General features: G+C 35.4%; 1 protein-coding gene across 1 annotated transcript in view; it reads left to right on the top strand.

Annotated features, from left to right (window-relative positions):
• Positions 1–8,207: 8,207 nt before the first annotated feature.
• The window catches only part of LOC131955943 (voltage-dependent calcium channel type A subunit alpha-1), a gene marked incomplete at its 5' end in the record, with an annotated part of 65,548 nt that continues 56,924 nt past the window's right edge, over positions 8,208–16,831 (top strand). The window contains 5 exons of the mRNA XM_059320263.1: positions 8,208–8,321; positions 12,267–12,406; positions 14,473–14,579; positions 15,607–15,774; positions 16,583–16,794. Coding sequence (XP_059176246.1) covers positions 8,208–8,321; positions 12,267–12,406; positions 14,473–14,579; positions 15,607–15,774; positions 16,583–16,794 — 741 coding nt within the window. The remainder of the gene's footprint in view (positions 8,322–12,266; positions 12,407–14,472; positions 14,580–15,606; positions 15,775–16,582; positions 16,795–16,831) is intronic.

The raw sequence follows: 16,831 nt of genomic DNA, 5'->3' as shown, positions 1-16,831 counted from the left end.
AGTCACTGTTGTTGTATGTATTTCAATTTCATCTTCAAGATTAAAAATGTACAGTCTGGACCCTGCCATAAAGTATTATAAAATAAATATTTTCATGAAAATTTTATTTCGCAAAATTGTTACTATTCTACGGAAATGCTTAGATACCACCATAAGTTTCTTTTTTTTCTGGTGAAGATATCGCTAAGAGTGAAATGATTCTTATAATTTAGTTCCAGAATCCCAAAAAATTTAGTGTGTTTAGTGAGCAGTGAGCAGTGTTTCTTCCAGACATTTTTCTCGGGCGGACACTAGTAAAAGTCAGAGGCGTAGCAACCCTTCGAAACTTTTCGATTTGCACCCCCCCCCCCTCAAGATTTCGATTTGCACCCCCTTCCCCCTCAAGATTACGATTTGCACCCCCCCCCCTCAAACTTTTGATTTGCACCCCCCCCCTCCCCCTTCTCAAACTTTCGATTTCCACCCCCTTAACCTTTCAATTTATTTTTCCAACCCATTTTGGCGCCCCCTAAGGTCGGCTCCTCCGCCCCCCCCCCCTTCGCTACGCTACTGATAAAAGTATATGTTTATTATATGAATTCCATCTCGTCCCCCGAAGAGATGCCTAGAAGAAACTCAGTGAGGAAGTCTCGGAAAAATATGGCCTACATTGTATGAAATAGGATAGTCCGTGAGAAACTACAAAATAATATTAGAGTTGGGGTTGTTTCAAAAGTTTATTAAGTGTTGTACATTATGTGTACAATTCCATAGCTGACGCTCAATGATTACTGAATTACTGTTTTATCTCCACAGGTTTGACCTTTGCACCGGCGGCCATTGCGCATCACTTCCGGGAATTCGACCAAGAGTAAACAAGAAGGGAAATCCGTGACGTCAGAATTCAAATGTGTAATCACTTAGAAAAGCAATTACCAACGCCTTTTCTATTCGCATCAAATCTCAAGTTTTGAAGTGGTGATGCCTTGTTCTGTGATTTCGTTTTTTTTACGAAGAATCCAATTGTTTTGTGATATATATAAAAAAACATACATCCGAATCTGATGAAGTCGTTGAATCAAAAAACTCAGATTCTTCAAACACGTAGATCAACTACAATTCTTGTGAATGGGGAAAAAATTTGTTGAACGCCATTTTAACATTGGTTAAACTTCTAGATTTTTCTAAGGTTTTTTTTTTCAAATAATTTGTGATAAACTGGGACATGCAACAAGAACGGATTTAATGATGTTGCTTTTTAAAATTATGCACTAGGCCTATATAGAATATATTTTTATCTTTAACATAGCATAGACCAATAAAACTTTAATTAATTCATAAAAAAAGTTTAATCAGGCGACCAATTAAGTCAAATTTAATGTCACGATGCATTGTCTTCATGTCTTAACCCACGTACCAATTACGAACCGTATCTGTCAGTTAGAAGTGCCTGCAATTTTGCTCGGCCGTTTCAATCTAGACAGACAGAGGAAGTGAGTTAAATAAAAGCTTGTAAAAATACAAAGTTTCGTAAACATGGACTCATTGAATACAAAACAATTATTTTAGAACTGATGGACACTTGTATTTCAAAAGACAAGTGTAAAAACATGGACATTCGTGAATAAGATTTTTTTCTTAAATATGGATACTTCTAAATATTTAAGTGCAGAATATCTGTCATATCGTTGCCAAATGAGGACTTAACAAAAGAAAAATCTGGATTACAACTGATGTTGTTCTTAAAATAGTGGATGTCTGGCATGAGTTTTTTTATCACTGAGGACAGTTGGCATTCAACACTTTGGTGATGATCGAGTTCGTGGTCATCTCTGTCGTAATATTAAAGTATGGTGCTTCATCTCATGACGTGGACCCAACTTGGAGGAATCGTCCAGAATCTAGTACGGTTCAGAGGCGTCCACGGAAAGGATGAGGGGCGTCCACGGAAAGGATGAGGGGCGTCCACGGAAAGGATGAGGGGCGTCCACGGGAAAGGGGTAAGGCGTCCACGTGAACGATGAAAGGCGTCACCGGGAAGGATGAGGGGCGTCACCGGGAAGGATGAGGGGCGTCACCGGGAAGGATGAGGGGCGTCACCGGGAAGGATGAGGGGCGTCACCGGGAAGGATGAGGGGCGTCACCGGGAAGGATGAGGGGCGTCACCGGGAAGGATGAGGGGCGTCACCGGGAAGGATGAGGGGCGTCACCGGGAAGGATGAGGGGCGTCCACGGGAAGGATGCTGCTGATGATGATTACATCACATGTATTACATCTGCTGAAAGCTAGTCATCTAAACTACAATCCCATACCAATCCTAACTTGATATATAAACACAGGTTGAATTTAACTCTTAAACTGGCGCTAATGATAATTATGAATATTCCTATAACTAAATAGGCCTACCTAATCTAAACCGAAATTAAAACTGATATCCCAACTTATTACTTTATCAAAACCCTAACTTTAAACCCACAACTAGATCCCAGCCAAATTCATGTAACGCATTAATGTAGACAGGCGTTGTATTTTAATACAGTGGCATTTGACGGATACAATGCGCATGAATTTCCCTCATCCTTCGTACTCTGGATAGGCAAGCAAATGTACCAGATGTATCAGTTACTATCCACAGTCCACTACATGGTAGGGTTACATGTTTTCATTTGGATGAGCTAGTCTGTTAACTGTTTACTTGTGCTGACAAGATGAATTCATCGATGAGGAAAAAAAATGATTTTCAATAAATGGATGTATGGGAATAAAAATTCGCAAAATTTTAAACAAAATATTTGTAAATGGATTTGGACAGTGCAGACTATTTTTTGGATACTTATGGAATACCCAAGGTTCATAAAACGAGATATGTTTGGATATATAAAATCAAATCGTGGTAAGATTAATTGTATGTCTGTACATACACACACACACACGCACACACACAAATATATATATATATATATAGCCTATATATATATATATATATATATATATATATATATATATATATATGTATATATATATATATATATATATATATATATATATATATATATATATATATATATATAATCTAGATGTCAATCAGCACAGAGAGCAAATATGGTAAGTTTATTCTTAACACTTCTAATCTTCATAATAGTCCTAATTTTCCTTGTGTAGATGCGCTATTTTACTCTATTGCTTTCGACCTTTCTATTTTTGTTACAATTAAAATCCACTTGAACATAGTGGTTGATTCATCATAGTCTTTACTATCGCATAAACTACATATTCTTTATTCTGTCTTGATTTTTCCCAACTAGAATAGCTGCTTCGTTAAAATGTTGATAACATTATGCAAAAGTCGGACCATCAATTTAAGAACACAAATGTAATACAATGCAAATGTCCGACCATTAATTTTAGAACCAAAATGTAACACCTTGCAAATATAGGATTTTAACTTTAAGAACAACTCATGTTCTCTTTACACAGTTTATTCAATTATCTAGTTCAAAATTGACATTTTATGAATAGAACAGAGAAGAAGAAAAGAGTCTTGATTGACGTATAGAATTAAGCACTTTAAATTCTTTAAACATTTTTAAGCTTAGGATTATTTTTTTCTCATTGTAATTCAAAGATGTTTAAATCATTTCCCTTTCTGTCTGCATGCTTGTTTTACGATTTTTACGTGTGTGTGTATATATATATATATATATATATATATATATATATATATATATATATATATATATATATATATATATATATATATATATATATATATATATATATATATATATATATATATATATATATACGTGGCAACTGAAGTAGAGTTTATTTGTTTCTGTGACCTCTGCACATGAAGAGATAGTGTGGTCAGCACTATGCCCAGCCGCCTTTACTTTCCCTAACGTGAGTTAGGTACCCATCAGAGTTGGGTGGACTCAGGGACGGTCTACTGACTTGAACCTGGATTCGAACTCGAGACTTACGGGTTAGCAGTCCAACTCTCTACCACTACACACATTATTATTTTTTTCCATTTCATCCCTGTGCTGTCGATCGGGAGCAGTTCAAGTATCCGAGTTTGTCATTGTCCCCCACCCCCACAGAGATACCTAGAGATACTGCCAGCGACTTTCATGTCTGGTACGGCCTGGTGTTGGCATTACCTTCCCTTCTATACACTCAGTTTTTTTAAGCAGAGTTTAGATCAAATATTTTAAATAATCACAAAAAAAGATAAATGGCTTTGTAATTTTAGAAGTAAATTCACTGGGCAATTATTTATCGCCCGTTTCTTTAAATTTCGTCTGAGTAAACGAAGTAAAAATTTCACTTAAAATTTAAAATAGTTTGTAATCACTTCTAAAGATTTTTTTTAAATTCACATTCCAGTTTCTATTTTAATAATCTCTTTGTTGTTATTTTAGTTACTTCTATCTTTTTGCTGACATCTTTAAAGTAATTTTGTAATTTTCGAACTTCATTAAATGTATTTATTTTTCAGGTGTTGCTTTTCTAGTATCTTCGTGGTAACTCACACATTCATCTTTCAAATTTCTTCATACGTTTTATTTCCCCAGCTAAAACCAGAATTCGATTTTTACTAAAACCTTAGACAGTAACAGGTGGGTTCAAGTTAGATGTCGAGACAGCTGTATTACAACTACACTACTCGAGAATGAGTGGCCATTCTTATACATGGCTATTGATCGGTTGTAAACAAGCTGAGAAGTAAACTTTGGCAACAAGTTGTAGCCTACGTTTTTAAAGGCTGGGCTTAAGTACCTAGACATACGTGTAGTAAGTAGTAGTAAAGTTCTTTATTTGAACCTGAAGGTCCATAGGGCAAGTGAAGTAGTAAAAGTAAAGTTCCATTTTAAAACCTGCCGGTCTATAGGAAAGTGAAGTAAAGTTAACTTGTTTCTGTGACCTCGTGATATGAAGAGATAGTGTGGTCAGCACTATGCCCAGCCGCCTTTACATTCCCTAACGTGAGTTAGGTACCCATCAGAGTTGGGTGGATTCAGTGACGGTCTACTGACTTGAACCCGGATACGAACGCGAGACTTACGGGTTAGCAGTTCAGCTCTCTACCGCTAGACCACTTCCCAAGTGAAGTAGAGTATACCTGTTTCTACGTGTGATATGAGAATGATGTACTCTTAAGTGTGTGGATACCTGGAGTAGTGGTTATCCTGATGTATGGTAACATTAGGTCTTCGGTCGCACACAGAAGCTGAAGTCGACTCTCTCAATGGAAACTCGAGCACCAAATCTTGAGACCTGCGAAGTTAAAAAAAAAAGGTTATTTTATTGTTTTGTTGTTGTTTTTTTTTCGCTTTTTTTCTACAAGCTTTACAATTAAGAATTCGATCGTTCTGAAACTATTGATTAATTAAGGCTAAAACATATTTTTAAATAACAATTAATTAGTTTAAACTCAAATTCACGTGTTTATATCAATGATTGCTGATGGTGTAGACAACTTTCCTGGAAAATCTACCCACTTTAACCCAGAGGCGTAGCAAGGGGGAGGGCGGTCGCCCCGGGCGCCGACCAAAAGGCGGCGCTAAAAGGGGTAAAAAAATAGTTTTAAATCACTGTTGAAGTTTTTAAAAAAAATAGACTACTGCTTGGTTTTTCTGACCGACTTAACTGTTTTCAATTTTGAACAGCATAATAATAACTGTCAAGGTGTCAAGGGATAGTGACTAGTAAAACGGAAGAAGGGGCGCTCATGTGGAACAAATCTGATAGTTCGTCCCGTGATGAGTCGCTACGCCTCTGATTTGACCCCCCCCCCCCATCTAAGTAAAAGAAATTGTTATTTTTATGCTGTCATTGTATATTGTCTTGTCCTGATTTAATAACACTCAATCATGACTGAAAAAGCTATTTACAAAACACTTTTTTCTTCTTTTATTAAAAGCAATGCGTAAGGACAATAGACGAATCCAGATATGCTGGACCAAAGGACAGCAGTGTATGGCAATTTTCTTTTTATTCTCATCAAACATGTAACTTCAAGAACAAAAACAAATTCCCAACGATGCTTTTGAAAAGAGCAAAGTTTAAAAGAAAAACTAGGTTTCGGATTTCATTTACGTCATTATTTTATTGAAATTTGTAATTTCCTCCTGGGCTAAAACCTTGAAATATTTAGAATTGTTTAGGAAAATGTGTCTGTGCTTTTTTTATAAGCGCGTAAATTTTAAAATCAATTCAATTCTTGTATAGAATTTTATGTTGTGGGTTAGATTTAGGGTTTGTGTGTAGTTAGGTTTGCTGGTGTGTAAGTAGCTGTGCTGGTGTGTAGGTGTGTTAGTGAGCTAGTGTATAGGTAGGTTTGTAGTATGTATGTTGTATGTAGGTTTGGTAGTTAGTAGTAGGTATGCTAGTGTGTAGATGTACTAGTGTGTAGTAGGGTATTAGTTTGTAGTAGATGTGCTTGTGTATAGGTAGGTTCGTAGTATGTATGTTGTATTGATTGTAGGTATTCTGGTTTGTGCGAAGGTATGCTAGGTGTGTCGTTGTGTAGCTAGGTATACTGGTGTATAGATAATAGTGCTAGTGTGTAGCTATGTGTGTCAGGGTGTAGCTAAACTAACTAGGTGTGTTTGTGTAGGTAGTTATGTATTACGTATGTAGGTTGCATGTATGAAGGCGTGCTGTTTTGTATATATGTATATGTATGTGTGCCCTGATGTGCAAATAGATGTACAGCCATTGTAGCTAGATGAGTGCTCTAACTCCGACTACTTTAAGTTTCACATTATAACTACTGAAACTGTGTTGTTACTTCGTGTGTTTGTTTATAATCGATACACATGAACGTGAACTCTGCTCAGCCGTGTGGCGTCTGTACGCTGTCTTGTCGCTAGTGAGTGTGTAAGGAGTCTATGGCAAAATGATGCTTTACTGGGTGTGTTGTTAAAAAAAAACTGACACTGGTTGGCTGTGCATACAGTATGGGTGTCCGTTGTTTGTGGAGGGTATGTTAATGGTGTGCTTGTCCACTATTTACTGCTGGTCTATAGTGTGTTTTGTGACAATGGGGTACAAGTGAGTGTGTGAATGTTTATACCGGTGTCCAATAATGGAATCTTCTTTTTAAAAAAGGGGGTGTTAGGTTACTGGTGGTTAACTAATTACACACATGGCTGGCTAATGTCAATGCTAACCATGTCCCTAACCCCATCCCTAGTCCTACCATACGCCTAACCCTAATTTCTAACCATAAAATTAGTCGAGATTACAAAACTACTAACAACCTAACACCCCCTTTTTAAAGAAGATTCCATTATCGGACACCCGTATCTTCCCAATGGAGACAAGCGAGTTGACGAGATTCCTTCCATAGTGTTGTTGACATGGAATAAAAACGTGCTTTTTAGATTGAGACCGTAAAAAAAAAAAAAAAAAAAAAAAACTTAAGCCTAAAATTAATTTAGAATAAATGCCATAAAAGTTGTAAATCCAGAGAAATTGAAAATAATTTGTTGAGTTTAAGGCTACATTTCTATTTATTTTCATCAAGCCTAAGTTATAACCGGATGTTTCACTTTCGTAAGACAAATATTGATTGGCTGTACAGTAACTTAGTGATCGATAACTATTTGTTTACAAAACTTTGCAGATCAAGTTTTTAAATAACAATGCAAATTTAAAACCCCATGACCTAGTTTTCTATTTTTAGCTTACAATGTGTACAATAAAATTAATGTCGGCCTATCCAATAGCAGGATGCCATTGTTTATGTCGCCATTACACGTGAAAACCAAATTGTTTTTGCTTTTTTTTTAAATTTTTATTTAGTTACTGAAAATATTAAAAACATCAAATACGTCCAATCTTTAGTAAAGTCCGAAAAAAACCAGACAGACAGGATTTTATAACCATATTAATTGTAACTACGCCGTGCAAGATTTTTAAATTAATTTATGCACCTCTCAAATACCTTTGAGACTTTTCTCGCTTGTGTCCATTGCTTACAAGTGATTGTGTATTTTTTTTTAAAGATCGAACATATGTGCGATGAAATGACATGGTTAAGAATGCTTGAAATTATAAAGCGCGTGTGGTTATAAGATGTGTGTGTAATAATTGAAAGTGGTTCGTTGAATATGAGAAGGGTGGGGTATGGGGGAGAGGGTGGTTTTGTGTGAATACGGGTTGAGTTAAGTTAAAATGTGTGTTCACTCAAATTTAAAACAAAAAAATTCCTTGACCACTGTCCACGCCCTTCGAGTACATGGTGCTGCTGACTATTATCGCCAACTGTATAGTTCTGGCTCTGGAGGAACATCTGCCCATGCAGGACAAGACGCCGCTAGCCTTGCAGTTGGTGAGTATGTGAGCCATGTTTCCATGAGCAAATAGCGAACCGCGGTCCATACCGGAAGTGTTTATTTTTTAATTCTATGTTAAGTTAGTTGCTCAGGGAAACACGATTATTATATCGTTAATTGCTAATATTTTACCATGGAATATTTAATATTAGACATCTTTATTATCTTTAAAATAGTAGCCTTTATTATCTTACATTAAAAATTTATGTAGCCCTACATATGAAAGTTATACTGCTATATGTCTCACATTTTTGTGTGGAATGTTGCTTATTTTTCAACAGATTTGGCCTTTATCTATCCACTCTAAAATGGGCTTTTTACAGAGCTCTACTTAGGCTAGTTCGTAACATCTGTTTGTTTTCCTTTTTGTGGGTTTCTGACCAATCGTATAACTCAATTTGACCCACTTCTAATGCAGCGATTTTGTTCAAAATGTGTAGATACGTCGTTATTATATGACAATACATGGATATCTATATATATTTTTTTAAAATTCAATTAGGTTTTAAATTCGTCATTTAAAAGTAATCAATATGGGGAGATAAGGGGAGATAACGCGATTAAAGACTAGAGATAACTCGATAGCTAAACGTCGAGGGTGAACTGTTGTTCGTAACGGTTGGCTGATTTTTAATGTGTAACACTGACGAAGTAGATGTAGAATAATGTAGATACCTACCTTTTAGAGATCATAAATTACTTGGCGGGTTTTAACGGAAATATTTTAAGTCATAATCTATGCAGTGTAAAACTTTGAGAACGAATGCTTAAAAAAAGTGTAAAAATTAACAAATATAAAAATATATAGCAAACTTTTAAATGTCTTCAAAATTAAGGGGGGGGGGGGGTTGCTTTAATAAAATTTTAAGAGATCGCTTGCCTCTTTTAGCGATCAAAGCTTTTATTAAATGAAGAAAGTTTGTTTTTATTTTCTTGTTTTCATTGCAATTATAAGCTTGTCATTTTAAAGGTTTTTATTTTTATTTTATTTTACAAGTGTAAATTCTTACATCTGGTGAAAATATGTAGACCAGTTTTTTTTTTAGATCTACGTTTGTTTGCACACACACACACACAAACAAATCAATTCAATGACTTGTTCGTCATGTTAGATCAAGCTATTTCAGGATTTTTAATATCTCTCTCAACAGATTGTCTGTAAGAGTTTAAATGTTAATCTTCTAAACATTTTTCTTTTCCTAATGGTCCCATTTGATCACTTATCTCTGGGCATTACTCTGTAGGTTTGTAAAGACATTTCCCATTAACCCCCCTCCCCCCTTGCGATTAGATACTTCTTTATTATCTATATATATATATATATATATATATATATATATATATATATATATATATATATATATATAATTCTCTTCTTGGAGACGATAGAAAACACCAAGCTGTAAGCGCGCTCCCTACCACCCCCACCCCTACATGGTCTGGTGAGCTGTGGTTCACGCTAAATGTTTACAATCGTAGAGCCGGGTTTAGTGACGGCTATTAGGGGCAGATAATTTAGTTTGAAACGATTTTAAACTTAGGAGAGGTAACTAAGAGGAGTTTACTTTCACGGGGGGGGGGGGTGTAGGGGTTGGGGGAAAGGAGGGGGGTATCGTCCTTAACGACCATCTGATAGTGTTTTAAAGCAAATATTTTCAGTGGCAGCATTGGTACTGTCGAATTCACAAATTATGAATTACTGAAAAGTAGAAAATAAAACAACTAAATAGCGGCGTATGATACGCTGCGGGTCGGCTCGTTATTTATGTTCCTCTTCGTTTTTATCTGTAAAGTCGGACATGATTTCCTTCAACATAATTAAGTATTACGTGTCAACACGTTATGGCCTGTTGACTACGATTTCATCCTGCATTTCTTTCTGGATTTGCTTCCATATTTTTTGTGTTACAAGGCAGTGGTTGTTTGGTTTTTAGTTTTACTCTCCTAGAAGAGTTGCTGTCCCAAGATATCGAGAATCATCTGCCCCGGGGTTCGAACTCGGGATTTATCATGATCTGTACCGACCGACCCCCCCCCCCCCCCACCCCTACCTCTTTCTGAACCACATTGTCTGTAGAAGCCCCATAGTACATTGAGGGGTCATCCATAAATGACGTCGCACTCGTTGGGGGGTCCATTATTTTGTGACGATGTGTGATGAAGGGAGGGGGGGGGGAGGGGTTCAGATGGTGTAACGTCACTTTTTTTGCATTATAAAAAAGCAATATTAGAAAATGAGTTTTAGCCGTTATTTCGCGTTTTAGAAAACGGTTTTAATCAATTGTAATAGGAATTGATCAAAATACTTTATGTTGACAGAATTCTGACAAGATTTTGGAAAATGTCGATGTTTTAAGAAAAATTCAACTGCAATTTTGAGGGGGGGGGGGGGGGTTGTACGCTGAGGTGTGACGTCATTTGGGGGGGGTCTGGCTTTTTGTGATGACGTGTGGTGGAGGGGAGTGGGGAGGTAAAAATCGTCCAAAAAAGCGTGACGTCATTTATGGATGACCCCTTATAAATAATAATTCAAATACTATTTTGAGGTGGGGGGAGGGTTGAAGGCTGAGGTGGGACGTCATTTTACGGGAGGGGGGGGTCTGGCTTTTTCTGACGATGTGTGAGGGAGCTGGTGAGGGGGGGGGGTAAAAAAATCTTCAGAATAGCGTGACGTCATATTTGGATGACCCCCTAAAGATTAGTTGCTATGGAGATCACAATCCCTCCAATGTTTTGTGGTTACGTCTGTGTGACTCAGACGTATTGGTATTTATATATACCACACATTTCTTTACAACAATGGGCATCTTGTGTATTCATACGACGTTGTAGGGAATGTTCTGGAATCGATTGTATAAAAACATTTTTTAAAATCTAAATCCATCGCATGCTATTTTATTCTGGGCTATTCGATAAAAAAAAATTGATTTTTCTTAACCGTTAGAATAGAAGGGAAATGTGATTTTTGTACCCCACATTTCAAAGCTTTATAAACAAAATTTTAAAAAAATATCGTGTAGGTGGCTGGTAGTGAGTAGAAGGGGGTTGGGGTGGCATTTTCTTCTTGTTCCCACGTGTAAATGTCACTTGTACTTGAAACACATGAGCAATATTCGAATGGGAAATCGGTAAAATTGTTCTCAAAATTGGATCTAGGAGCAGATATTTCCATTTGTTTTCTTTCAGTTAATGGCCCCGTGTGCACTTTTTAAATATAGGCCATCATACGTAGGCAGACGCATATATATATATATATATATATATATATATATATATATATATATATATATATATATGCCCCATATAGGTTTGAGATGTGTGTAAGATTTTCATTTAAAACAACATTGACAAAAAGACAAACAGCTCAAATAAACGTAGGCCCATTTACAAGGTGTGGAGGGGGGGGGGGTAATGGCCTGTAGTGTAAGGACGAATAGATGTCTAGCTGTTCAGCTAGCCAATTCGTGTTTTTAATATTTTTGTTGATTATATTTTTACTATCTTCTTCTTCTATATATATAATTCTCTTCTTCGAGCCGTTAGAAAACAAGCTGCAAACGCTCTCCCTACCTCCCCACCCCTACATGGTTTTAGTGAGCTGTGTTCACTCTAAATGTTTACAAGCAGAGCCAACGATTTTAAACGTAGGGGGGGGGAGGAAGGGGGGGGGGGTTATGGTCCTTAACGAGCTACTTATAGTGTTTTAAAGAAATATTTTCAGTGTCAGCGTTGGTACTGTCGAATTCACAAATTATGAATTATTGAAAATTAGAAACAACTAAATAGCGGCGTATGTTATGCCGCGGGCCGGCTCGTTGTATATATTTCTGTAAATATGTGTATTTATTTTGTTTGTGTATAAATGCATGTAAAACTTAACAGAAACAGGACCTTGCCTTGTGTAATAAAAATGTAACTGTTTTATTCTTTATTCTCTACAGGACGAGACAGAAGTGTACTTTTTAGGAATATTCTGTGTAGAAGCATTTCTCAAGATAGTAGCATTAGGATTTTGTTTACACAAAAAGTCTTATTTAAGAAATATTTGGAACATCATGGATTTTATAGTAGTAGTTACTGGGTAAGTTCTTTTACAGTGGTGTTACTGTGTAAATTCTACGATGTCGCCAGTATGGTTAGTATAAGTTAAATCTGCAAATGTTGCCGATGCTAAATTGTGCTCACAAAGATTGTGGTGTGTAAATCAGCATTAACGCTAAATCAGTGTTAAATTTATGGAATACCTTTTTAGTATTTGTCAAAATTTTAAATTTTAGTTCAATAAATTAACATCTTGTAGAATTAATTTTTTAAATAAAATTTAAGAATAATATAATTTGAAAATGTTCTAATGAATCACGTGATCCACAAGGTGATCATTTAAAAAAAAACTATACAATAAAGTTAACTAACTACAATTAAAGTTCAAACTTCATTCGTATGAAGGGCAAAATGAATTCACCAAAAGCCCAAATCACGTTTCATCACCAACCTAAAACATTAGTTAGTGGTAGGCCTGTCCTACGAACTTTAAAAAGCACAATTTTATTAATGTCAATAAAACTGTTTTTAATTTTAGACTAGACTTAATTAGTTATTATAGCCTCTGTAGTGTTCGCCAGGCGTTTTACATTTACAAAGATAAATTTCTTTTTTCTATGAAAGATCAATAATTATATTAATTATCACCGAACACAGTGGATTAAATCAGAGGCGTAGCGACCCTTCCCGGCGCCCGGGGACATACTTTCAATTTGGCGCCCCCTTGGGAGCAACTTTTCATTTGCACCCCCCCCCCCTCAAACTTTCGATTTGCACCCCCCCCCCTCGAACTTTTCATTTGCACCCCCCACCCCCTCAAACTTTCAATTTGGCGCCCCCCCTAAGGTCGGCGCCCGGGGACATATGTCCCCCCCCCGCCCCCCCCCCCCCCGCCCCCCCCCCCTCGCTACGCTACTGGATCAAATGCGTTTTCTTTTTCCTTAGTAATATAGGGCCCATTATCAGTAGTCTATTTATTAATTATTCTTTTATTTTTTATTTTTTTTTATTAATATAGAATTAGATCTAGATTTTCTGTAAATCCAATGACTCTATTTTCACGATTTGCTTCTTATAAATTGTCAGAAAGTAATATTTTAAAATCGTGTGGCCAGAAAATTCTGCGAATGTTAAAGCCATATCGATCGCATTGAACCTTCTTCACTTGACTGTCGTTAAAATATGTCGCTTTTTTATCGCGCTCGATAAATTTAAACAAGGCCAAATCATTTAGATTAGGCCCCAAGCTAAAGAAGTAAGCCAATTCCTAGGGTCTACGACCTCCCCCCCCCCCCCCCCCTCACAAAAAAACTTTGAATATCGGAAGATTTGGGCCTAGAACTACGAATAATCACGCAATTTGTTTTCGCGCGCAGTTCGAGGCTTACCAATTCAGTTTCGCTGGAGGCAAGGCTTAGGGCTACCCACCAGTTTTAAAATGTTACATTATAAAATGTAGGCATATATTTTATTTAAATAATTTTAAAATGTTGGATTATGTAGATACAAGATCTACAAAAGATTAGATTTATTTGACATTTGAAAACACATTTTTTATTAAAATAATAACATAGGCCTAGATCTAGATAAGATTTCTATATTAAAGACGTAATAGATTAGTCCTACATATTACATAAGGCACTTTTTAGTATAGGGCCTTATATTATTTTATGATTTATGTTATCAGACCTGCTTTGTGTTATATCTTTAAACTTTAATTATGACATTGCAAATTGCTTTAAATATTAAATGATATCAGAATGAATACACACATGAAATGGTAATCAATTTAATTTACTTCACTTGCATGGTTTAATAAAAGCTTAAACTGTGTTTTACTAATTAATGAGGCAGCTACAATTACTGTATAATTTTACATTTTTATTCTTAGTGTGGTAGTTTTCTGTTAAAGTTTGATTGTAGGTAATTTTGAATTCTATCGGCCTTTGAAGTTCTAGCAGGTCTCTAAATACACTAAATAGTGAAGTCAGATTTTTTTTTCGTCATTTGCGCCTAAAAATAGTACATCTAATTAGTAACAGAATAGTGATTATCTTAATCATTTGTCAAACATTGTCAATTAATCATTTATTAATTTTTTTACAGGTTTATCACCTTGTTTGCCTCCAGTGGGTCTTCTGGTACATTCGACCTTCGCACTTTGCGTGCGGTCAGAGTGCTTCGACCTCTCAAGCTGGTGTCTGGAATTCCCAGTATGTTTTGAAACTCAGGAACTGTTGACAAAAATCATGTTGATACATGCCCTGCTTGATAAAGAAAATCAGATTTTCTCATTATTTTAAGAGTTCAATGTTCTTAACTATCATTAAATGTTAAAGAAACCTTAATATAAAAATAAATCTAAGTCACTTACAAAAACTTATTGGTAAAGCTAATAAACACAGTTTTAAATTATGAAAACATTCATTAGCCTGGCTGATCTTAATTAATTTCAACTCTGATTAGATTACTTTTAACTTGACAATTCTATAAACATATCTTTTGAACCTTGTTATTATTCCTCAAGAGAAAATTGTTAAACTTTTCATCTAAGTGCTAAAGTTTTTTTTATTTCACCTCATTTACCTATATATATTTTTAAGCCAGTTTTCCTTGAATTATATTTAGCCTTTTTTAATGATGAAAATAAACCTGGCATAGGTGTTTAGCCATATAAGAAGTGTACTGAAATATTTCTGCCAAGTTAAAAATCTGGTTAGTTGCCAGTGTGTAATCAAATGAGACCTGCACTGGTTTGTGTAGCTTTCTTTCATGTCTTTCTGTAACATTCTTCTTTAAAAAGTCCTTTATCTTACTATCAACAGACAAATAGCTCTCTTTCTTCAATTGATATGTCTTTTAGCTATGCTTATTCCTTCATCTATGTACCTGACTTATGTCCCTTAAAACCTATCTGTATTATGTCCTTTAGTTGTCTATTTGAATTAAATCTCTTCATCTAACAGTTTCTAATAAGTACTTCTGGTCTGTTAAAAAAATGAAATTTTAAAAAATTGTATTCAAGCTTTATTATCGACTTGTTCTGCAGTTTATAAAATGATATACTTAAATTTTATTTGTTTCTGTTACATCAAAAGTCTTGTTTGTTTTTTAATTCCATATTTGGAATCGTGTTTTTGGTTGTTTGTAGCTTTGTTGTTTGTATAAAATTATTTTGTTGTTTAGAAACATTTTAAAAATGCAATTAGTGTTTCATACGGATATATCTTTCCACCCCAGGCCTCCAGGTGGTGCTCAAGTCGATCATCCGAGCGATGGCACCTTTATTGCAGGTCTGCCTCCTCGTTCTCTTCGCCATTGTCATCTTTGCAATCATTGGCCTTGAGTTTTATGTTGGTGCATTTAAGAATGCTTGCTACAAAGTGGGCTCTAGTGAGCGCACTGAAGGTAACTCACACATTGTTTTAATTAGTTGTTAACCATCTTTAGCTACTAGGTCATGATTTGTAAAAACAAAATGTAAATGAATTGTTTAAATGGAAAATGGACAGTGTTGGATCTAAAATTTTAGGAGGCCTACCAAGCTCTGGAACAAATTCTAGATTTAAAAAAATTACAAGCCCCTATATAATTATGTAGGCCTATGTCACCCTGTATCTGTATAGTCTAACCCCCTTCATCCTAGCTCTACCACTGAGCTGAGAATGGCTATGTGACAGTAACTTTGTTTATCAAACATCTAACCGATGGCTCCCTAAAAAAATTTTCTTTAGCAAGAAATATTCTCTATTACACCCTGGGGAGTCTGAGTGGATTAATTAAAAACATTTTTTGGAAATGTTTCAAAAAAGCAATGTGTACATTGAAGCTATATTACTGAAAAAAGGGCCCAATTCTATTAACTCCCATGGGGCCTTCAGTCTTTAATTCAGCCCAGAACATGGTATAAAACCAACTTTTAGGTTTTTTTTTATCTGTAATAAACAGCATCTGAAGCACTAGAGCTGTCTTGTCCATGTTGTTCATGATATTTTTCTTTTTTCTAAATGGTAATCCATTATATATATTTTATCTGAAGATAATACCATTAGAAATTAATTATTCTATCATTCATATTACAAATATTTTTCATCACATTTTTATTTACCTCAAAAAGTATGTAGTCCTACACAAGAGTTGTATTATTTTTACATGCTCATATTGATTTTATTCATTCTAAACTATGATCCCATAATATATTTTTGTATTTCTTTAGATAATATAGACACTGGAGATGAAGAAGACATACGTCCATGTAATGATCAAGGGACATATAGTTCATTTATTTGCCAGCAAAATATTTCAACTTGTTTGCCTAACTGGAAGGGCCCCAATGATGGTATAACAAGTTTTAATAATATTGGCTTTGCAATGCTGACTGTGTTTCAGTGTATCACAATGGAAGGCTGGACCAATGTCTTATATTATGTAAGAAAATTACAATTGGATTATTTCTACTTTTATG

Source organism: Physella acuta, unplaced genomic scaffold (assembly GCF_028476545.2).
Source record: "Physella acuta isolate Inbredline_101_S28 unplaced genomic scaffold, ASM2847654v3 ptg001117l, whole genome shotgun sequence".
In the NCBI taxonomy this organism is placed as follows: Eukaryota; Metazoa; Mollusca; class Gastropoda; family Physidae; genus Physella; species Physella acuta.
Note: the sequence above shows the minus strand (reverse complement) of the source record. Positions and strands in the feature narration are given on the sequence as shown.